Source organism: Anabrus simplex, chromosome 1 (genome assembly GCF_040414725.1).
Source record: "Anabrus simplex isolate iqAnaSimp1 chromosome 1, ASM4041472v1, whole genome shotgun sequence".
In the NCBI taxonomy this organism is placed as follows: Eukaryota; Metazoa; Arthropoda; class Insecta; order Orthoptera; family Tettigoniidae; genus Anabrus; species Anabrus simplex.
The window spans coordinates 34,505,018-34,530,562 of record NC_090265.1 but is presented as its reverse complement, the minus strand read 5'-3'; the positions used below and the strand labels follow the sequence as shown (position 1 = coordinate 34,530,562).

General features: G+C 39.4%; 1 protein-coding gene across 1 annotated transcript; it reads right to left on the bottom strand.

The window, feature by feature from the left end:
* Nucleotides 1–1,885: 1,885 nt before the first annotated feature.
* LOC137497013 (ankyrin-1-like) lies at nt 1,886–25,025 on the bottom strand. The gene is made up of 3 exons (XM_068225423.1): nt 23,317–25,025; nt 3,091–3,279; nt 1,886–2,681 (listed from the first exon to the last, which is right to left on the bottom strand). Exon 1 carries the CDS (start codon nt 24,953–24,955, stop codon nt 23,471–23,473), a length of 1,485 nt encoding a protein of 494 aa, XP_068081524.1. The 5' UTR covers nt 24,956–25,025; the 3' UTR covers nt 1,886–2,681; nt 3,091–3,279; nt 23,317–23,470.
* Nucleotides 25,026–25,545: the final 520 nt, after the last annotated feature.

Sequence of the window (25,545 nt, the reverse complement as noted above, 5' to 3'; positions counted from 1 at the left end):
ACTAGTACACTACCGGTCAAAAGTTTTCGATCACCTATGCAGAAAACTAGATACTTTATTTCAATGTACAAACACATCGTAAAAACTAAATAGACCAACAAAATATATATTTTCTCTCTCTATCATTAAGTAGATTACAATATGGTTTATATTTTAGCCTCTTCAAAGAATCCACCCTTTGCCCTCCGAACAGCTGCACAAACTCTTGGCATTCTGGAAATAAGATTTTGTAGTGTTTGTGTAGATATTGCAGTCCAACAGCTCTGTAAATTATTCCATAGCTCTTCAACATTAGTTGACCTCAGTTTTCGGACCTCCCTGTCAAGTTCATCCCATAACAGGTCAATGGAATTTAGGTCTGGTGACTGCCTTGGCCAAATCATATTTTTCAGTTCCCCACATTTCTCTTTTCTATTGACATACCCTCTATACAATTTAGAAGAATGTTTGGGGTCATTGTCCTGCTGCAGAACAAACCCACGACCAATAAGCCTCTTGTCAGATGGAACTACATTGTTGATCAGTATCCTGCAATATCCTTCCTTCTTTAATGTTCCATTAATTAGCACTAGATCACTGACTTTATCACCCGCAAAACATCTCCACACCATAACCGACCCTCCACCATGCTTCACCGTAGGTGTCACACACTGATTCTTCATACGTTCTCCACAAAGTCGACGAACAAACATTCGACAATGGCTCCTAAATACTTCAAACTTTGATTCATCCGTGAATAACACCTTGGACCATTGCTGCACGCTCCAGTTTTTATGTTGCTGTGCCCAGTGCAATTTTTTCACCTTATTTTGTGTCTATAATAAAGGTTTTTTGGCCGCTATGCACCCCTTTAAACCTCGTTCACAAAGATGGTGTTGCACTGTTGAGACAGAGATTGGAGCAGCTCGTATATTATCGACTTCCTTGCGAATTTCAGGTGCCGTACGAGTCCTCTGACGTTTACTCCGTACACATATGAACTGATCTTCCCTGTATGATGTTACATGGGGTCTTCCAGATCGCGAAACACTTGCATTGGCACCGGTTTGCTTGAACTGCTGCAATGTATACACCACTGTAGATTGGGCTATGCCAACTTTTGTTGCTACTGTCCTACTAGAATATCCTTCGTGATGCAGAGCTACAATTACAGCACGTTTTTCAGTTCCAATCTCCTGCTTCCGTCCCATTTGGAGGTAATATGGTATGCACCTGCTCAGATACACAAACATACTGCTAGCTGCACACAGTGTACTGAAAACTAATGTGAACTGCTTGCTACACAGACAGCTGAAGGAATGAGGCCTATTCGAGTGGACACGTCTTGGGTAAAGACACGTCAGTGTTGTTGTGGTTACTCATCAGCGGACCCTCCACGCAGAGAACCGGTCAAATACACAACAGAGTTTTTACATGTTTATGCTTGTTTTATTATCAGAACAGGCCAATGATAGATTATTTAAAACTACATCTCCGTTTTAACCACAAATCCATAGTTGTGATTGGTGATCGAAAAATTTGACCGGTAGTGTACAAGGGTTCATAAATTTAACCAGTCTAGAGGCATTTGTGGCAAAATTAATCATCTCTACCATGATGTTTGGAAATACAATAATTTTTTTAACTACCTACAAATGACTGAAGAGAGATTTGATTTTCTGCTGGGAAAGCTGGAGAGACATCTTCACAGAGAAGAAACTAATTTCAGGAGGCCAATATCACCAGAAGAATAACCTGTTATTACCCTGGGGCGAGTAATAAAAACTGCAAACTCTTATAGTAATTTATAAACAGAAAATGTAATAGAAATCTGCTGGAAATAATTATTTGGTAATTTTCCATCATCTTTAATCAACTGAGAAGTTACACACAGATATTTCACTCACAATATTGAAAAATATTTAAATAGTTTAAAAATAATAAAGTGCCAAATACCAAGGTGAAACAGCAAAAACAAATTAAGAAATTCGAGCACGAAAAGTATTAGTTTCTTACAGTATCCATTACATAACTACAAAGAATTGTGTATATCAACTGACTGAACACTGGGATTTAAACACACCCCTTTGTAATCGTCGACAGAAAGATTAGTTCCTTTGGCTGATTTTCGAGCAAAGAAATTGGGCTGCCTCTCCAATCCATCGATTCTGCTGCAAATTATTTCATGAAATTTCGAACGCACTAAAAGATTGCAAGAACAAGGAAGAGGCAGCAAATTTTTAGAAACACAAAGTCCTCATCCTTTTCTTAGGCCATATATTTCTGAAGAAATTCCTATTTTTGCTTTTCTATTGCTATCAATGTTTCCTTTTTAGTCATGACTGTGTCAATGTCAGGGCTTGAACCTTTTCTCTTTTCTCTAGAGATACCTTGAGTGCTTACTGATGACACATCAGAAGGCATCTCTCCCTGGAGTGATGTCTCTGAAGAAGGCTTCTTGAGTTCTAAGGACTACTTCATTTGCTATTTCTGCAGACAAGGAGTGGTCAAAAGGAAAAACTCCTAGACTGCAACTTCTAGCTTCTGATATCATATCATGTAGGGAATTCATCAGCTGAAAGAAATACCAAGAGCTAGTAGTCAGCTCGTCTCCACTAACACCAGATCTTTGCTTTCAATTTTGTTGATTTCCTGACTAAAAGAGTCCTGCAGTGTTTTCCACATGGATTTGACACGCTTGACTGAAAATAGAAAAGAGGGTAAGAATAATTAACTAATTAAAAGTTACAATCATGATTCAGACAATGATATAGATGTTGATTCCCATAGGGAACCTGAAATATTTGTCCCGAATAAGTAAATTTATAATACCAATATAAATGGTCCGTTATTGGACATTATAAATTTTCCAGCTAACTCATTCCTGGATGCCAGCGTTTCACCCCAGTGTGCTAAGTTGGGCTCATTAGTTGGTAAATAGCACATCCACCAAGTTGCATGGCTAGTGCATACTGTGGAAGCCACTGCGTAGACTACTTTGAACCACTGGCAGTACCAATGCACTATGGGAGACTTTGTCTGATTACCAAAAATTGATGCCTGCCTGGCCATCAGATGATATAGATGTTGATTCCCATAGGGATAACTTACCTTATTTGATAGTTCTGCATCTCCTCTTAGGCCAATTTTGAATGTATCCATATCTAGCTGTTTTGGCCTCTATTTTCTTTCCATATTAGCTTGTGTAAGCTTCTCCTTCCAGTCTAGCTTCTTTTATATTTCTCTTATATGTTTGAGGATTGGCTTTCCTTTTTCCTCTGGGAGACCACCCACCTTCACCTGAAGAACACATGATTCTGAATGATTATTTCCAATGCTTACAATCCACAACAATGCAATACCACTGAGCACAATAATTAAGTACAATCAATAATATGTAGTGCCAACTCAGCCAAACAAGAAATTTGTTAAAAGGACAGATGTCCAGGACATTTAACAAAATACTGTACCAGGAACTGTTCCAGCCCTGTACATTGTTTTATAATTGCCAGAATATATGGAAAATGGACGGCGATAATATGCGTTTGTATGCCCGACATCTTGTGCGAGCGTGATGCGAAGCTCCTCGCGGCAGCTGGACACGTCACGAGCAATGAACCTGCGGGTGACGCCATTGCCACATGTTGTGCGCCTTTCTCTCGAATGTACTGGAAGGAAAATGTCTAACATTTTAGCCGATAAAGTTACGGAAATGAGACATACATCATTGTGTAGCTCGTGTTCTGAACGTAAACATATGTCAATTTCAACAAAATCCATCATGGCATTCAAAAGATATAAGCGAGAAAGGAATCACACTTCCCCCAGTGACGTGGTAAGCAACCTTGGGTCGTATGGAATATAAGCAGCGGACCAGACCATAGCAATTCAGTTCGCATTCTACACAGCTGGCTCGCATGTCATGCTGCACGTGACGAATCATACTCGGTATTCATACTGCCGGACATCGTAATACTTATATAATTTCGATGGCAAGTTGACACTTAGTTTCTGTGAATACCAGTGAGTAACTTATAAACTGTTGGACTTGCAATTCGTCAGACATTCAAACTTCGGAAATTAACGTGTGTATAACATCAAAGTCATAAGACTTGTAATATTTCACCAATATTTGAACTTGACAAATATCTTAATTTTCGTGTGAATAACCATAAAAACTTGAAGTTACCATGGCTACTTTACATTGTAATGGTCTTGGACTGTTTCAACTTAGAATATCACGAGTGTAGGTTGCAACACGCTAACTATTTTGAGTATTGTCAAAGCCTAAAACATTTTAATTTGTGCCGAAAGACTGTTCGCGTATCGTCATAACAGACTGTACCATTTAAAACAACCCGTGTGGATAGACTGTATAATGAACTTTGTAATTCACTGATATTGTGAAGTGTAGGACTCATACATGAATACTTGTAGAACTGTGATAGTGAGAAGGAACATTATGAGATATTACGAGAGGGAGAGAGAGAGAGAGAGAGAGAGAGCTATTTATTGATTTATTTATTTATTTATTTGCTGTGAAAGTGAGCCACGATAAACTGTGCTTCGCATTAAAGGTTTTTTTGACAATACGAACAGTATGCAGTAAGTGTCAAGATGAACTGTGCAGGGAATTGTATTTTCTCATTATCGTAATTTACGATGATAGACAGTGCTCCGACGTACTTCTCATCCAGTGAATGGTGATTATTTATGATACAGTGATAATCAGTTCTAACAGTGCAAAATCAAATGGTGCACATTTTCAACCTAGTCAGTTGGACTTCCTCGTGTTAAAGCCACTCTTTTAGTAACATGAGAAATCCTGACTCGAGACGACGGAGATCAACGTAGATCGACGGAGATTTGATGCAGATCAACGGGGACTTGGTACTACTAGGGACAGTTCCAGGGACATGATACTATGGAACATCGTGGCATTTGCTGTTAGCTGAATTCCAGATTGCTGCTTGCAGAGCAGTATTCAACTGTTCGAGCTCAACAAGAAGGTGTATGTCAGGTGATATCAGTGCTTTTTCCATTCAAAAATATAATTCTGACTTTGAACAGAACTTGTATAAACAGTGTCATTACTGACAAAGAACATTAAAAGCTCACTTACTTAACATATCATAAGCTTGGAAAATTAACGCTTTACAACTCTTAAAGTAAAGATAGACCTTCAAATAACTGTGTGCTCTTGTAATGTCGTATTTTCTCACTTATTGGAACTTTAAAATATCAATTGAGTGCTTCATTCATAGTGGAAGTGTAACATAAACTCTCAATTTATAACATTTACGTAAAGTGTACAATAATTTAAAAAAAAAAAAAAGGACAATACTCAGAACTTTATACTAGAAGATCAGATTTAATTTCAAGTGTTCCATATTTGAGTTTGATGTGTTCACAAGAAGGAATTACCAAATTTACTTTATTTAACCCATTTATGCCCAAGAATTTTTTTTTCGAATTTTATGGTTTTGACTACTGGAATCAGTTTATTTATATCCAAAAACGCCCCGAAAATTGTTTTTAAAATATTTGTTGTTGTTGTTGTTTAAAAATTATAGCATGGGTCGTAAACGACCCACTGGGCATGGACCCCAGGGGCATATCTTCAACATGGGCTTTGGCTATTTACATGTTTGGGTTCATCATGGTATATTTTTAATGATAAAAGAAGAACAACTGGTGTATTTTATGACTCATTATTAGTGAAAAATGAAAATGACATATCTACTACAGAGGCAAGTATTATAAAGCACATAGAAAATGTTAATAAGAAGTTGCTCTTTACTAAATGCCATAAAAATGAATCTCTCCTACAAATGTAAAGAGTATCAAAATATAACATTACCATTAATAATATAAAATAGACTATCAGTCGAGTTTCCTAGTCAGTCTTACACATTCCTTCGAATACTCAGTACTGAAATGGCACAACAGGCTTTGGGATCATTATTATAAAACATTTTGTCTTGCATAAAAAAACTGAATTAGTCAAAATTTTAAGCTACGAAGCTAAAAACACGTTCTCATTTACACAGTGCACTTTACTTCTTGTGGAATTCTCCAAAACAATAATGGTGTAAGGCAACAGCACATCTTTGGCATGCTCGGACAGTTTTACTTTTGCAGACGCGACGTCGCCGGGCCTGATTGTCCACCAGAAGATGACTACCGTGGCTTTCCTGCAGGGCTTCAGTCACTGGTGCACACGTGTTAACATTGCGAGGAGGGGTTCCATACTTCTCTAACAAGCTGGTCACAGTGAATCGTCGGAAAGCCAAGGCGTCAAGCTTCATGCCGTGAGATTTCGACAAAATCCAAGCATTGCTCATCACAACGTCTAGAAGCCAGAGCAGAATTGGCATATACCATATTTTGCCTCTTATGCTGATGCGGAAAGTAGATACATTGTCCGTTTGTTCTACTCCTCCCATGTTCTTGTTGTACTTAGAAACAAAATGTGGCTGAGGTATATTCACGGTTTTTTTTCTGTGCGAATGAGTACCGCCCAGCTTCTTCAACAGGTTCTACGCCATGCTCGTTTGACAGGATGTTCACAACGTTGTTGTCTTTCCATGTCACAGCCACTATTTGATCTTCTTTGTCAACTGCACTTTCAAAGTATCCCCTTTCTTTTTTATTCCTCGTCTTCTTTTTGTCTGGCAATGGCAGCCTTCCATCCGGTTAGCCCAAACCGTGCCAGTGCATCGCATTCCTCCTTTTTAACTCCGACAACAACTTTGAGCAAGTAAAAAAAATGTATCGCAGTAAAAAGAGAAGCATACACTGGGGTAAAACTTAGATAAAACATCGCAGAATTTCAAAACAACGCTTTCCGCTAAGTCAACAACTTTAGAGCATTTTTTGTTAGCTTTTGCACCTTGATAAATAGTCTTGTGCTTCAGTCTCTAGTTGTGACCCACTCATTTTGTTTGGATTGTAGCAATCATCTTCGTCGCCCGAATAGTCTTATATCCGGTGGAGTGATAAAAAAACATCCACTAATGTTCCAGGAATATCGCTGGCAGTCAATACCTCAAGCTCTGACAGAATTTCAGCAGTAGTTAAATTTTTTCGCCTGTAAAAGACGAAATAAGTATTTAAAAACTGTAATTTGCTAATTAGTTAATGAATGGACGACTTAAATGTGCTCCGAATAGTGGATATTGTTTCAAAAACACTAATTTAGAACATTTTCCGCCAATCCCTTGTGTTGTAACCATCTAAATGCAAAAATGCACTAAAGTACTATTGTTCTGTGGTTTGTGCCCAGCGGGTCGTTTGCGACCCACACTATGTTATTCATGGTGTATTGTTAGAACGAATTGACATATTGAAATAGTAAAGGCATCTAAAGATGCGTCAGATATCCCCAAACAACATCAACACACTGAACACTACAATTTAAAATTTTTACCACTCTACTTACCAATAACGGCGAGAGCGCGATGCAGGTTCCACCATGACTCAACTAGCTGCCGTGCAGCATCTGCGTTTTGGCGGGAAAACTGCTCCAACCAAGATACGGCAGTGCGGGCAATCTTACTACACACACTAAATGCGCTATCAACGCGAAACAACAAAAAATACGCTCGGCAGAATTTTTTCTTTCGGGTGGGTCGCAAACGACCTGCTGGGCATAAATGGGTTAATTTATGTAGAAAGCGTAATCTGAAATCGCAAGTGCCAATAGAAAAGACTTTAGGATTTCTTATTTACTTACAACATGCTTTATTAATAATTTATGCCATGAAAGTTATGATGGACATAACTGATTGAGAAAGACATTATTCAGTTGAATTTTACTTGATCAACTTGATTTTTCAATATTATGTTGTTGAAATTGGGATTTATTTTCTAGTAAATATCTATGATTCGGCGATATAATAGGGTGACCTTCCAGAGATTGAATAAAGGAAAGAAAGATATCTTATTTTGCCTTGCGATCCTCCCTCTCTGTACCTTCTCCTAAGGACTAGGCACCCCTCCGAAAGACCTCATGCTCTTTAAAAGCAACTTTTCCTGGTACAATACTGAAAACACAGTTGTATTTTAAATGAATTTAGAAGTAAGGTTATACTGCCTTTTCAACATACAATGGTGTATCTACCCATCTAGTTTCATAATCAGTGCAAAAGTAAAAAAACCAAAGAAACGTGACATCTGCCCTTTCAACAAATGCCAATTCAAACGTCCGTCTATGACTGGCTCCTTATTCTACACTTACAAACGGTATTTTTCAATAGTGCTGTAGCTGATACTGACTGCAGTTGATATGGATGCTGCAGGCTGTCAGAGTGATGGAGGTACATTCAGGACATCTTCATGGTTTCAAAAATTAGAGCTGTAATTTTGAATGTGCCTGATCATACGGAATTGCCAGATACGCTATACAAGGTTCTATTTGTCCTCGCAGGTGACAAACTGTATCCTCTTGTGCCGTGTTTGATGAGACCATTCCCCCAGACGTAACTTACATGATGAACTACTAGTGTTGAATTACTGTCTATCAAGAGCAAGAAAATGCATAGAAAGTGCTTTTGGGATCAAGAGTGCTAAATGGAGAATTTGCACAAACTAGCTGAAACCAACACTGATCTTGCAATTTCTATTGTAAATTCTATTTATGTATTACACAATTTTGTTATTCCTGAAAAGGGTATTGGTCCTCAGTTCATGAGTAATACTATGGCCACAACAAACAGTATGATGGTTCGCATTCATAATAATAATAATAATAATAATAATAATAATAATAATAATAATACTCATTTCCTTCTGACTCAACATTTCCAGAAATGTTTAGATAACCCAGCAACATTCCCAGCTTTCCTGTGCACTGGCATCACATATCTGAAACCAAAGGATGAAAATCTGTAAAATCCAGCGAAGTATCGGCCTATAACATGTCTATCTACTCTATATATTTACATCTATAATAGCCAACAGAATTCTGAAACACTGCGAGGAAAACCACATCATTGCCAAGGAGCAAAAGGAGCAACTGATTATCGACACTGTGGTCCTGGAACAAGCACACCATAAATCCAGGAACCTATACACGTGCTTCATTGACTACCAAAAGGCCTTTGATTCAGTACCTCACACTTGGCTCATACATGTTCTGGAACTATATAAAGTTGACCCCTCAATCATTCACTTCCTGAAGACGGTAATGGCAGACTGGAACATCTCACTTCACGTTTCTCTAAGAAACTGCAGTGTTGCAACAAGACCCATACCAATACGACGAAGGATCTTCCAAGGGGACTGAGTCCATTATGGTTCTGCATGGCATTAAATCCACTATCCTACATACTGAACACAAGTGGGTATGGATTTAGCATTAAGAATAAGCGAGAAGAACTATTCGAAATCAGCCACCTACTCTATATGGATGACATTAAGCTGTATGCCTCTACCAAACCCCATCTCCAACATCTCTTCTCAATTACCAAGACGTTTTCTTCAAATATAGGCATGCGGTTTGGATTGGACAAGTGCAGAACCCAAACTGTCATCAGAGGATCCTACTCAGCACGAGGGACACCTTCGAGTTTAAGCGACGAATCCATACAACAGCTGGAGGAAGAAGAAATGTACAAATACCTCGGTTTTCATCAGAGCACTCGTATGAAACATGCCGACATTAAGAGAAATGTCACGCTGCAATATATTACACGTCTCAACAAGGTCCTATCATCAAAACTGACAGCTAAACATCTTACCAAAGCAGTCAATACGTATGCCGTACCACTGCTCACATACTCCTTTGGTATCATAAAATGGACCCAAACAGAACTTCAGCAGTTACAAATGAAAACAGCAGTTTCACTCACCCGTGTTACGGCCGCTCTACTACATCTTACCTTCTGCCTTCTGTCGCATTCATCTGCTTGCTCGCCCAGCTGTTCACTAACTGGCCTGTTCTCCGGCACTGTTGCTGCTTCCTCGTTGTGACGTCACACCTACGTATTTTTCATCGAGTAACTTCTCGAATCTGTTCACCACCTATATAAGCAAGCTATTCCTTAGTTTCCGCGGTCAGACATTGTGTTGGAAAACAACACGAGTGGAGAGAGCGGAACTGTTCGCTAACGGCTGGCCCGTTGAGACGTTTTACCTACTTTTATTTGTGAATAGCTGCATTGTTTACCAACAGACTGGGTGAGCAAAATGTTACAACCTTTTATATCTTTCGTGGTCTATATCAAGATTTGAACTTTGAATGTTAAATTATTTAGTGGCTTCATGGTCTCCATTCTAAGTCCTTCAGACTGATACCTTTATCTATCTCATACGCCAAAATAAACTGTGCTTGGACAAGTGATAGAAGTGTTGCCACATCCTGAACTTTTTTACAGACCCGAGTGGTCGCTTACATTGCCAACGTGATAGCGTTTAAGCAGCCTGGAAGGACCCCCCCCCCTTTTTTCTCTCCCTTCTTCCCTTCTCACTCTGCTTCCTTTTTCTTTCCCTTTCTTCTTTTCCGGTATTGAGTTGTAAAAATTTTTGTCTCCTGACGTGCTATAACTCTCTTGCCCTCCTTTGGGTTTTAAATGAAGATTGTAAGGGTGGCCTTAAATCATTATTTTTCAAATATTTAGTGGCTTTATTTCTTAACCAAAGTGTTTTAAAAAAAAGGTTGTGTACTTATATAGGTGCTGATTCTGTTTTTTTTTCTGTCGAACTCTGGTCTTGGGCTTTTCTTGAAAATCATAATCGTTATTCCCAAGAATTCTTAATTATTATTATTATTCTTGATTGTATTTTGGTTGTCAAACGGGCTGAGCCCTTGTTAAAACTTTGTAATTCCCCTTCTTTGCTTGTTATACACTGCCTATTCTAGTCATTTGAAGTTTAAATACAACTTATTTTAAATCCATTCTCCTTTCTTACATTTGGTTTGTTGTACGTTCTCTCTCACTCTTTACCTTTTTTTTTTGAAACATTGTACTTACCACGGACACCCCTCTCGGTTAGCCCGCCGTGGCGTCCACTGGCTCTGCTGATTGATGAATAATAAGTCTGATATACTAGGTTTGACCCAACGAGGCATTAAGCGCATGCCTTTCCGTGGTCCGACAAGTCACCACCAGTGAAATAATATTTGTTTGCCTTTAGCGTTATGGTGTCCTAATGATTACCTTTTGACGATCTTTGATGTTGTGGGTCGACCATCCTATTATTATGTATGCTAAGATTTTCGTCCTTTTTGCCATTGGTATGAACATAATATTTATTAGTACCCCACATTGACAAACCACACCACAAATGGTAGCAGACAATCTTTTCTATTAATTATACGCTCTGTTTTTCTTTTACTTATCGTTATGGCATGTTTTTCGGATAACTTTCCTCTGGGTGACAGTTCTAACTTCACCACTTCCTTCATATCATAATTTGTCCTTACCGAACCCTCCTGTCGGGGACTTGATTTCTTTCTCTCCTTCTTCTGATTCATTAATGCATTCTTCTGATGACATAAAATCTCCTCCAGTCGTTGCTCAACATGCAATGTTTCCGTCTCCACCATCCCATTTTTCTTCCTCCCCTCATCTTACTTCTGTTGACAGTGCACTTAATATTCAGATAGTTAAGCAGTCATTGCTTCTTGTACCTCAGCTACAGGCTACTGATCCTCGCAGCTTGACCATTTGGCTTTTCTCTGTGAGAAAATTTTTAAATATTACACTTGCTTCCTTTCCTCAATTAATCGGTCTTTTGTCGGCTAAAACTACTGGTTTCTTTTCAAAATTTTGGCTTGATAATATGTCTAATTTTTCTTCATGGTTTCACTTACGGACTATAATACATAATTATTTTTTGCCATATGAGATTCGTTACAAATTAAGTACTGAGTTTGTCCGTCGCCACCAACTACCTACTGAATCTACACATGACTATCTTGATTCTATTACTACCTATAGTGATGTATTGAACATTGCTTATAATACTTCTGAATTAATTTCAATTGTCCGTTTTTATGCTGCTCCTTCCTTTCGTCAGCTCCTTGATGCACTTAACCCCCCCCACTACCATGCTTCAGTTATATAATTTGGCTCAATCTCATGTCATTAATTCCTTAGGAGATCTTTCATATTATTCATCTATTCCCCCACCTGGTATCGTACCCCTCCCTTACCTATTTCGTTACCTTCGCCTTCCGTCTCCCCTTCTCCATCAACAAATCGTTCAACTATAACATGCTTTCGTTGTAAAGGTCAGGGACATATTTCTAAGTATTGTACTGCCTCACTTTCGGGAAACGCCTTCCACCCACGTCGTTAGGCAGTCGTCGTATTATTGGGGAAAACCTGCCTTCATCTACTTTTTCTCCTGCTGAAAATGTTCCTCAGTTTTCTTCTAGTATATATAATGCTTCTTTTCTTCCATGTACTTCTCATTTGTTGATAACTGTGAATAATTTGCCATCGGTTGCTCTTTTAGATTCAGGTGCTGCCGTATCCCTTATTAGTTTGCCATTTTTTGAATCATTAATAGCCAATTTTCCTCATTTGCAGTATACTCCATCTTCTCGGCAATGTATTTCCGCATCAAACCAACCCCTTCATGTCCTTGGCACTATATCTTTAAACATTAAAATGCAATATTTTTCCTGGCCTTTTACTTTTCTTGTGGTTGAACATTTATCGTCTCCTCTCATTTTAGGTTTTGATTTTTTTTCTCACACTGGTCTCATTCTTGATTCCGTTCATTCCCAGGTTTCTTTTCATTTTTCATCCAAATCTGTTCCGTTGGTAAATTCCTTTGATTATCCCTTTTTCCATCAGTCTTCCTCCCTCACAATTAATTCCCTTTATTCTGATCAGATACAGTCTCTCCTCCAGGAATTTTCTGATGTGATCACCCCTAACTTAGGGACTGTTAAGAACTTCACTGCCCATATCGATCTGACTGACACTACTCCGGTTCGTTTTTCTCCGTATTTTCTTAGCCCTCCTAGGATGAAGATTCTTAATGAATTAATTGATAAAATGCTTCGTGATGACACTATCGTTCCTTCATCCTCCAATTACGCTTCTTCTGCCTTCATTGTTAATAAACCTGATGGCTCCTTTCGATTTTTTGTGGATTATAGAAAATTGAACTCCCGTATATTGTATGATGACTATCCGATGCCTAAATTACAATCCGCTTTTCAACATTTTTCTAATTCTCATTATTTTACTATTTTTGACTTCAACACCGCTTACAATCAGATTCCCCTTGATGACATTAGCTCTCGCTACACTGCGTTCATTACGCCTAATGGTTTATATCAGTTCAAAAAAGTTCCTTTTGGGTTAAATCTTGGATCCCAGATCATGCAGCGTTTTGTTGATTCTTTATTTTCTGATCTTAAGTACAAATATTTATTTCCTTTTATTGACGATATCCTTGTTTATTCTCCTGATTTTGAATCTCACTTACTGCATGTCCGTGAAGTTGTTACACGTCTTCGTTCCGTTGGCTTGACTGTTAACCCTTCCAAGGTTCTTGTCGCTCAAACATTTATTAAATTTCTTGGTCATATCCTCAGCTCACAGGGTGTCGCTGTTGATCCTGACCGTGTTTCCGCCATTCATAAAATTCCCCCTCCTCAGAATTTGAAACAATTGCGCTCCTTTTTAGGCATGGTGGGCTTTTATGCCAAATACATTCCTAATTTCTCTCAAATTTCAGAACCATTAAATCTCCTTAAAAGAAAAGGCATTAAATTTCATTGGACTAATTCTCAACAAATTGCTTTTGATACCTTAAAATCAAAACTTTCTCATGCCCCTCTCTTGCAAATCCCCGATTTTTCCCTCCCCTTTGCACTCTCAACTGATGCCTCTGATGTCGCTCTTGGTGCTGTCTTACAACAAACTTGTAATGGCCAAACCTTACCCATTGCCTATTTTAGTCGTCTTTTATCTCCTGCAGAACGAAAATATTCTGCCTACGAAAGAGAAGCTCTGGGACTTCTTCTGGCTATTGAACATTTTGCCGAATACTTGGACCATCGGGAATGTGTAGTACATACCGACAATCAAGCATTATCCTGGTTGCTTCATAATGCTCCTAAAATAGGCCGTACTGGTCGTTGGCTCCTTTGGTTATATCGCTTTAAATTTTCGCTCAAGTTTGTATCGGGTTTCCATAATTCAGTTGCTGATGCTTTATCCCGCCTTTTTGAAGATAATCAATCCCATGAACCTGAAATTGATTCTTTGCCTGTTAATGCTATTACCTCTATTTCATCCCTTACAAATTTTCCCCTCTCTTTTCAGTCCTGTGTAGACCATCAAAAACAAGATCCGTATTGTCAACAGCTGATTCAAGACCTTTCTCTTCCAAATTACTCTGGTCCTTTTCGTTTGCAGAATCATCTCCTTATTTTTAAACCTACTCCACGTGCTATTTCTCGCCTCGTTCTTCCTTCAAATTTACGTCCTATGATTTTTCAGTATTTCCATGGTTCCCCTGTTGGGGGCCACTTTGGAATGGCCAAAACTTATGCTCATCTTGCCTCTTTATTTTTTTGGCCACAAATGAGAAAAGACATATATTCTTGGGTTCGTTTATGTGATTCTTGTCAAAAAACATAAGCCACTCAACCACCAACCCCATGGTACCTATGCCGCTTCTCCTGCCACTTATTCCGCTGAAAAATTCTATATTGATATTGTTGGCCCATTAGTTAAATCTTCAAAAGCAAATGCTTATATATTCACTTTGCTCGATGGTTTTTCAAAGTTCCTTATTGTTCGTCCGTTACGAAATATTTCTTCCCAAATAATTATTAATTTATTATCCACTCAGATTTTTCCTATCATTGGTCTTCTTAAAGTATTAATTTCCGATAATGCCTCTATTTTTACTTCTAAGGCCTTTTATAATTTTTGTTTCTCTCACGGTATCAAGAAAGTTTTTACCTCTATTTTTCATTCTACTGACCATAAGTCTTGGGATTCCGAACTCCCCCATTTTGTTTTGGCATTAAATGCTACTATTAATTATTCTACCTCTTTTACTCCTGCCAAGTTGTTTCTTGGCAGAGAGTTACACACACCCCTTTCTTTATCTTGGAATTTATCCTCATTATTGGATACCCCCTCTCATCTTCTTACTGATACTCAACTGAATCACGCCCTTCAACAACTTCTTCACGCCAGAGATCTTCACCGTAAGGCTTGTAATTCCCGAGTCCGTTCTCCATCTTCTCAAGTTTCTGATTTTGTATTATTAAAGAACCACCCCATTAGTTCTACTTCTCAAAATTTATCTGCAAAGCTCTCCCCTCGCTGGATTGGCCCTTTCCGTATCCTCTCTTTTCCCTCTCCGACCACTGCCCTCCTCCATTCCCTTGACACTCCTACTGATGTTAAAAAGGCTCATTTTTCTCAGATGAAGAAATTTTTTCCTCCTTCTGTTCCTGAGGGTTAGGGATAGAGATTTCTTCCAGGCTGCCTTTGTTGTTCCTTTTGGTTAGGTTTTTTATCTTCTTTCATTTGTCCATTTTGAGTTTTCTATACTTGTATTTTTTTCCCTTTCCTTTTGCTCACTCAGTTCTGCTCTCTCCACTCACCCTCGCCCTATGTCTGACTCTCCCATATATAAATTTTGGGGGTTTTATATTCCATTTTTGATTTCTAATATGGGAAACTTTACTTTAAATTACATATATTGTTCTAGAACATTTATTTTTATTGCATCTCTCTCTCTCTCTCTCTCTCTCTCTCTATATATATATATATATATATATTAAGGCCACTACTTTTTTATTAATGTATATATGTATATTTTTGTAATTCTCTATTTCACTCCATATCACTTTTCTCTTCCTTTTTACTTTATACCTCTTTTTTTCCCTTCTTTATCTCTCTATCCCATCCCATCCCATCCCTTTTTCCCTTTCTTCTTTTTATTTCGCTGCTTATGCCTGTTTGGTTTTTGCTTTCCGTTTCTGCTTCATCGTTCTACGAGTTCCGGCGATGGTATCTTCCGTGGTCACCATGGGAATTTCTTCTCCGCCTCTGGATCATCATCGTCATCTCCCCCATCCTTCGGATTCGCCGAGTGGTGGGAATATGTTACGACCGCTCTACTACATCTTACCTTCTGCCTTCTGTCGCATTCATCTGCTTGCTCGCCCAGCTGTTCACTAACGTATTTTTCATTGAGTAACTTCTCGAATCTGTTCACCACCTATATAAGCAAGCTATTCCTTAGTTTCCGCGGTCAGACATTGAGTTGGAAAACAACACGAGTGGAGAGAGCGGAACTGTTCGCTAACGGCTGGCCCGTTGAGACGTTTTACCTACTTTTATTTGTGAATAGTTGCATTGTTTACCAACAGACTGGGTGAGCAAAATGTTACAACCTTTTATATCTTTCGTGGTCTATATCAAGATTTGAACTTTGAATGTAAAATTATTTAGTGGCTTCATGGTCTCCATTCTAACTAAGTCCTTCTGACTGATACCTTTATCTATCTCATACGCCAAAATAAACTGTGCTTGGACAAGTGATAGAAGTGTTGTCACATCCTGAACTTTTTTACAGACCCGAGTGGTCGCTTACATTGCCAACGTGATAGCGTTTAAGCAGCCTGGAAGGATCCCCCCCCCCTTTTTTTCCCTCCCTTCTTCCCTTCTCACTCTGCTTCCTTTTTCTTTCCTTTTCTTCTTTTCCGGTATTGAGTTGTAAAAATTTTTGTCTCCCGACGTGCTATAACTCTCTTGACCTCCTTTGGGTTTTAAATGAAGATTGTAAGGGTGGCCTTAAATCATTATTTTTCAAATATTTAGTGGCTTTATTTCTTAACCAAAGTGTTTTAAAAAAAAGGTTGTGAACTTATATAGGGGCTGATTCTGGTTTTTTCTGTCGAACTCTGGTCTTGGGCTTTTCTTGAAAATCATAATCGTTATTCCCAAGAATTCTTAATTATTATTATTATTATTCTTGATTGTATTTTGGTTGTCAAACGGGCTGAGCCCTTGTTAAAACTTTGTAATTCCCCTTCTTTGCTTGTTATACACTGCCTATTCTAGTCATTTGAAGTTTAAATACAACTTATTTTAAATCCATTCTCCTTTCTTACATTTGGTTTGTTGTACGTTCTCTCTCACTCTTTACCTTTTTTTTTTTGAAACATTGTACTTACCACGGACACCCCTCTCGGTTAGCCCGCCGTGGCGTCCACTGGCTCTGCTGATTGATGAATAATAAGTCTGATATACTAGGTTTGACCCAACGAGGCATTAAGCGCATGCCTTTCCGTGGTCCGACAAGTCACCACCAGTGAAATAACATTTGTTTGCCTTTAGCGTTATGGTGTCCTAATGATTACCTTTTGACGATCTTTGATGTTGTGGGTCGACCATCCTATTATTATGTATGCTAAGATTTTCGTCCTTTTTGCCATTGGTATGAACATAATATTTATTAGCACCCCACATTGACAAACCACACCACACCCGGTACCATATGCACCATCCTAAATCTGCAACCGAACGTTTTACACTCCCGAGATCAGAAGGTGGTAGGGGCTTCTTGTCCATTGTCAATTTACATAGCAATCTGATATCAAGTCTAAGAGAATATTTCCACTCGAGAGCTGATACATCGTGTCTTCATCATGCTGTTTGCAGAGCTGATATAAACTATACACCTCTCAATCTGTCGTCGCCAGAAATGCCTGTTTCTACCCCACCTACAAAAGAGATGAATATGGCCATGTGGAAGCAAAAACCTCTTCACGGGAAATACCCCCATGAACTGGATCAGCCTCATATCAACAAACCTGCGTCGCACGCTTGGCTGACCTACTCCGGTCTTTTCCCAGAAACAGAAGGATTTGTTCTGGCCACCCAAGATCAAGTAATTGCTACACGGAACTATTGTAGATTTATCATGAAGGATCCAACAGTTGTCTCAGACAACTGCCGCCGCTGTTCCAGAACTACAGAGAGCATACAGCACGTCATCTCTGGTCGCCCACACTTGGCCAACACCGGTTACAAGCACCGACATGATCAGGTAGCAAAAATCATTCACCTGAAACTTTCTTTAAAATGTGGATTTCTTCAGTCATCAACTGCATATTGGAAATATACACCTCCACCCATTCTCGAAAACTCTTCATATAAACTACTATGTGACCGAGAAGTCGTAACCGATGTCACGCTCAGCAACAATAGGCCAGATATTATTCTAATCAATAAATCAAAAAGATCCGCATCCCTTATAGAAATTGCTTGTCCAAATACCTCCAATCTGCAAACAACAATAGCCACAAAGATATCAAAATACACAGAACTGGCAATAGAAATACAACGCCTGTGGAAACTAGAATCAGTCACCACAGTTCCAATAGTAATATCATGTACCGGTGTTATTCCAAAATGCTTGCACAGCTCTCTGGCCGCATTAAACCTGCATCATCACACATACGTAGAACTACAGAAAGCCACCCTCCTGAGCACTTGCCACATTGTGAGAAAATTCCTAGGAACGACTTTTCCCCTGACTCACGCCAAACAGCATGAAGTTCCAGGCCGCAGTTTCAGTAATACTTAAGAACAGATTCCCAAAACGGGGACATAAGAAGTCTGAAGTTGTTTGTATTTATTGTATAAATGTATATGTTGTAATTATTTCTGTTGTAAATATTTGTACATATATGTACCTGTAGTTTCATAATCAAGAGGGTGACTCCTTGCTTAGGCAGAGTCAGCCCATTATGTTACCGGCACAAGCCGAGCCTTCCTAAATTGATACAAATAATAATAACAGACCTGATATAGGCTTTTTGGGCCCACGCTTTGTTAAGAAAATCAGGTGAAATTTTTTACGTTTCACAGAGGACTCCGCTCCACGTCTTCAGAAGAAAATCTCGACTGTTCACGAGGAAGACTTCTCCCAGAATGAAAGTTTGAATTTAGACGTTAGTAACAGAAGTGTAAGTGGAACGATCATTCATCACCAGATGGCTCACCATACATGGTACATCGCTAGCTTTCAAAGCGGAAGCTGACGGAACCATAAGAATCAGTCTGAGAGGGGGTCACATAACGGATGTACACACATTATGAAAGTAAGACACTGATGCAAGCCTGGAATTAAACATCTGGTGATGAGTGCAGGTATAATGTTATTGCTGCATACAGTGAGGTACACACAGCCTTTCTACAGCAATTCAGGTAGGACATCTTTGACCAGCTCCCATATAGCCCCAACATCATGCCCAGCGACTTCCCCTCTATCTAAAGAGATTTCTCGCAGGACAATGTTCTGATGACACTGTGTTTCAGGTGGTGGTTACATCGGGGCATGACGAATATAAGACCAAGTGTGAGAACTTGGCCATTATAACATGACAGTTTGTGGTCCTGCCACTGCAAGCACTGCAAGCGATTATATCAACATGTGCTCCAGTAGTTCCAGCAAGATGGCTATAGAAAAGTGCGTGAAATGTTACTGTGAAAGATATTTCAGTGAATAAGTTGAATTTTCTTTGCTATGCCTCACTTCAGTTCAGGTGATCCATTGATAATAGATTTCCTTCATTTGCATGTACTTCTATCTGTCTACGTCCCTATAAAGCGTGCTTTAAATGTTGGAGTAAATTACAAACCTAAATAGGAGCTGATCTTGATCTCTTATGTTAGTCAGATGCGTATGTTAGCCCGGAATGTGGAAATGCATTAGAAGACAGTGGAAATCAGTGGAAACTTCCATTAAGCAAAAATTTCTGGTTCAAGATGCAGTAAATATTGAAGATTGGGAAAGTTCTGTACCTGAATTTGATAGCGCAATTCGAAACTCTTCGGTTGAGAAGTGTTTATTGTACCATTTGGCTGGGTATATTGTTAATCTCTCTTCTAAATTTATTAAGTGTTCGTTCTTTGCCCATTCTCTATGTGAGAACAATCAAAGTAAATTTTCAGTTCTCACCAAAATAAAAGACTATGGTCCAAGTAACAATGAAGTGTTTTTAAAACGTCCTTTGAAAAGTGTATGTGACATTCTTTTCCAGGCAGAGAAAGTAATTAATGGAATACTGAACTCAAAATCGATGTAGAGCAAAATATTTTTTGATTGTATCGATTCCACAGAAAAAAAAAAATTCAGTTGATCCTTCAGGAGCTGCCTGTTGTCTTCAACATGTTATGGATATAATCCCCAGACTTGTTTATCATTATCTAAAGTGCCGATTTTTCTTCAGAATGAAGGCAATCTGGCGAAATTAACAATTTTGAACACCCGCCAAATCTTCACGCAAGCTTCGTAAGTCCAGTAACAGACAAACCGAGTTCAGAAGTAGAGTATTACGTTTAAATAGTTCATGGGTGTTTGTTTTAATATGCTGGGAGTTATGTGCTATTTATCTGTATATGTACACTTCAGTAACCTGTGCTTTCCACAACATGTGATGAAGGCCGTAGCTCTTATTTCCATGTATGATATTTTCCCATTGTATCCTGCCATGATATTTTAATTGTGATCTCTCTCTTTAAAAAAAAAAGACAGCTTATATACTTATCAGTTACGGAGTAATACGTTTCCTCTGGCATCATTCCTAAGAAAAACTGATCGGTACTGAGGAGCTTGCCCACCCTAGCGCTGCCTGGTGGGGTGCACTTAAACTCGAGGAGTCCTCATACTTGTTCTTATCTTCGTCAAAATTGAGGTTTGGGTCTTTGGTGGCAGGCACATACCAGGGGTATGCGTAAGTCTTTTCCAGTTTCACTAAGAGGTAGCACCAACGGACAGTACGCAGCGTACGAATTTGGCACGTACATCAGTTCGTTCGTCTGATATTAACCTACCAAAACACACAAGTTGAACCCGCCAAACACTAGCATCTGTGTTGTATCGTTCAGTGATCACGTCAAAATTTGTGCCTGTGAAAGAACATTTGCGGCACGCATTGCTTTTCTTACTTAATCAAAAGAAAAAGGCTGTGAAAAGTCATCGTTTGCTGGTAGAAACATATGGTGAACATGTGATTTTAATGTGAAAGACAGTGCCCTCTCTGGTAGACCACAAAAGTGTGAAGATTCTTGAAGCCTGGCAAAACCGTTAATGCACAACACTATCGCCGAAAAATACACTCACTTCGTACGCTTCTGAGGGACGTGAAGTTCCCGTGCCGATTTCACAATCCTCTTCCATCGTCTTAGATATTGAGCCTGCTCTTCCCAGTTATCAATTTGGAGGGTCTGGCGTACCTCGTTGATCTCCTTCTTCCATCTGCTTCAGGGTCCTCCTGAAGGTCTTTTCCCATTAAGAGATCCCTTGTATAGATCTACTGGTGCTCTGTTATCTTGCATCCTCAGTACATGTCCAGCCCAGCACAGTCTATTGGATTCTATCACACCCATCATAGTGTGTTGTTGAGAGAGGGTGCAAATCTCATAATTAGATCTTTTCTGCCAGCTTTGAGAGATAGGATCGAATCTGCGAGGGATTCAATTAGGTGGAAATGTAGTAAGCAGTCTGGCCTATGCTGACGACTTGGTCTTAATGTCAGATTGTGCCGAAAGCCTACAGTCTAATATCGTGGAACTTGAAAATAGGTGCAATGAGTATGGTATGAAAATTAGCCTCTCGAAGTCTAAATTGATGTCAGTAGGTAAGAAATTCAACAGAATTGAATGTCAGATTGGTGATACAAAGCTAGAACAGGTCGATAATTTCAAGTATTTAGGTTGTGTGTTCTCCCAGGATGGTAATATAGTAACTGAGATTGAATCAAGGTGCTGTAAAGCTAATGCAGTGATCTCGCAGCTGCGATCGACTGTATTCTGTAAGAAGGAAGTCAGCTCCCAGACGAAACTATCTTTACATCGGTCTGTTTTCAGACCAACTTTGCTTTAAGGGAGCGAAAGCTGGGTGGACTCAGGATATCTTATTCATAAGTTAGAAGTAACAGACATGAAAGTAGCAAGAATGATTGCTGGTACAAACAGGTGGGAACAATGGCAGGAGGCCACTCGGAATGAAGAAATAATGGCTAATTTAGGAATGAACTCGATGGATGAAGCTGTACGCATAAACCGGCTTCGGTGGTGGGGTCATGTGAGGCGAATGGAGGAGGATAGGTTACCTAGGAGAATAATGGACTCTGCTGTGGAGGGTAAGAGAAGTAGAGGTAGACCAAGACGACGATGGTTAGACTCTGTTTCTAACGATTTAAAGATAAGAGGTATAGAACTAAATGAGGCCACAACACTAGTTGCAAATCGAGGATTGTGGCGACGTTTAGTAAATTCACAGAGGCTTGCAGACTGAACGCTGAAAGGCATAACAGTCTATAATGATAATGTAAGTATGTATGTATGTATGTTATTCTCAAAGACTTGCAACTGCTGCTGCTCTTTCTTGGTTATACTCCATGTCTCGGAACAATACAGAAGAACAGAATGATTGTATTGTAGATCATCATTTTTGCATTCGTTGTTAAAAACTTGGAGCCTAATATAGGGCTCATAAAGTAAAATGCCTTATAGGCTTTCTTAATTCTAGCTTGGTGTTCCTGTTGCCTTCGGTTTTGCTCATCGAATAATACACCAAGGAATTTAAACTCCTTTACTATTTTAAATATATATTTAGTGATCTTCAAAGGCAGTCTGTCAACTGCCTCATGATTCGGTTTCTGTACAACCATGTAATGTGTCTTTTTACCATTTACCCATAAGCCAATTTTTGCTGCCATTTCCTTTAGTTCCACAAATAACTGCCTATATCGATAACAAATGATTAATTTAAATCACGCGCAAGACGACTGGAATGGGCCAGAAGACATGGCCAAGTGATTGTGTTACACGACAATGCGCCATCTCACACAGTAAAACCAGTGAAAGAAACCTTGAAATCGCTTGGATTGGACATCCTTCCACACCCACCGTACTACCCTGACCTGGCGCCATCTGACTATCACCTCTTAGCATCAACAGAGCACGTGCTTGCAGAGCAGCACCTCAGCAATTTAGAGGAAGTTGGAAAATGGCTCGACGAATGGTTTGCCGGAAAAGACAAGCACTTCTTCTGGCATAGGCCTACCTGAAAGATGGGCAAAAAGTGAAGCCGATGGCCAATATTTTGGAAAAAAAAAAAAAAATTCCCTTGAAAATTACAAGTTTTCTTCACCACAAACCCTGGCAAAAACTTATGCATACACCTGTTACTAATGCTAACAGCAATATCATAATGTTCACTGTAATGAAAATCAACTATCACTATAAAAATATTTACTAAGCAGTCTTATTTCAGGACAGTACAAATTCATTAAAAGTATAACACACAATAATACCCATTTTCAGGAAAACTTACCTATATTACTAATCTCATTTACATTCTGAAGAATACTTGTACTTTCATAACAGGTGCCATGTCTTTTACAGAATACTGATTCAGAACTCCAGTTCAATAAGCACAAATACTTCACACGCAAACACAACAGTAAGGAACATCACTTAGTTTTAGGTCAGTTTGAAGCCCACAATCGAGCATCATGCTGCAATAACAAGCTGACACAACCAAAATGACCTTTCCTAGCTGCTTTCATAAGCACGGTAATGTTCTGATTATTGCATGCATTAACATCTGCACCATGGTCCAAGAGAACTTGCACGCAGTCCACATCTCCTTGAAGTGCTGCGATATGTAGAGGCGTCGCCTGCAGATTATCACAACTGTTGGCATCGGCTCCTTTCTGAAGCAGAAGTTTTGCAATTTCAGCACTATGACCATACATACTACAGTGCAATGGAGACCAGCCCAAGTTAGATTTCTTATGTACATCTGCTCCCAAATCCAGTAACAACTTTGAACTCTCTACTAACCCTTCACGAGCAGCTAAATGCAAGGGTGTATATCCTTCATCATCAGATTTATTTACATCTTTACTCCGCTCCAAAACTATCTTCAAACACTCATCATCTATTCCAGCAGCAATGTGCAAAGCAGATGTTCCATGTCGATCAACATCTTCACAATCTATTTTGTCAAGAAAGGCCTTGAAATATTCCACACCTTTTGTTGCAGCCACGGCTAATGGAGCAGGATTATCCGGAGTGGATTTGAACACATCTGCTCCATTTTCTATCAACAATTCAGCACAATTCAAATGGCTCGATAAGAGAGACTGATGCAACGGTGTTATACCTTGTATATCTTGAGCATCTATTTCACAACCGTAATCGACTAAAAGACGCACACACTCGTAGCTCCCGATACCCACAGCTAAATGTAAAGGTGTTTTTTGTTTATCAATGGTCTTGTTTACTACAGCTCCATTTTGTAGCAGCACTTTCACACACCCACTCCTGCCTTGGCCAGCACTGTAATGTAAGGGTGTGCCACCATTAAAACTCATAGCATTGACATCTGCTTTGTATTCAAGGAGAAGTTCCACAGATTTCTCATGTCCTCTGGCGGCAGCTAGATGTAACGGCGTGAGTCCTTTGCCATCTGTCTTAACATTCACGTCTGCACCTTTTTCTAAGACTAATTTCATATTGTCCGAGTTTCGCCCAGCTGCAACATGCAAGATTGTTACACCACCTGGACGAACCTCGTTCACATCTTCAGGAAGACACACAGAAAAAATGTCAGATTTTCCCATTGCTGCAAGGTCGAGTGCCATAATTTTATGATTAGCCACTGCAAATATATTGGCTCCTCTATCCAACAACAACCTGACAGAAGTTTTGTTACCCCGTGATATGGCAAAATGGAGTGGTGTCAGGCCAGCGTTGTCCACGAAGTTAACATTCGCACCTTTATCCAGCAACAACACTAAACACGGCACTCTCTCGTAACGAGCAGCAAGGTGCAGCGGGGTGCTGTCGTGTTTAGCTTTGACATTGATATTTGCCCCTCTATCTATAAACGACTGCAGAACGTTTTTATGACCATGTTCAGCTGCAATATGCAAAGCAGTCCACCCTCTCCTGTTCTTAGTGTACATCTCAGCGTCTCTATCAAGCAAAAGGTCAATGCAGTTTGCGTGTCCTCTCTTGGCAGCAACATGAAGGGCCGTTTCATCGTTGTGGTCTTTTGCATCGACGTAAGCTCCCTCGTCTAGTAATGCTTTTAAGGACTCATAATTGCCTTGCTTCGCCAGCATATGAATGGATGGAGCTTTGCTAACTTTCTTCCTATTCCATTTAGCTATTATCTTCATAAGACTATAATGAGCACCACTACTCATATCTGCCACTTCTTCCAGCTTAGTCACTTCAGCCCCATGTTTCAACAAAATGTCTATGACAGTTGGAGAAGAACCTATAAATGCACACGTGAGAGCGGACATTTCACTTTCAGGATCTCTGTAATTTATATCCGCTCCATGTTTAAGCAATTCCTCGACACACTCTGGCTCTTGATGGAACGCTGCGGTCATTAACGGTGTATACTCAGCATTCTTTTGGTTAAACAGAGTTTCGCTAAGAGAACTTTTCTTTTTTGCATTTGGATCAGCTTTATTTTCTAACAAGACGCGAACACAATCGGGATACCCTCTCTCGCAAGCGACGATCAAAGGAGTGGTGCCCTCAT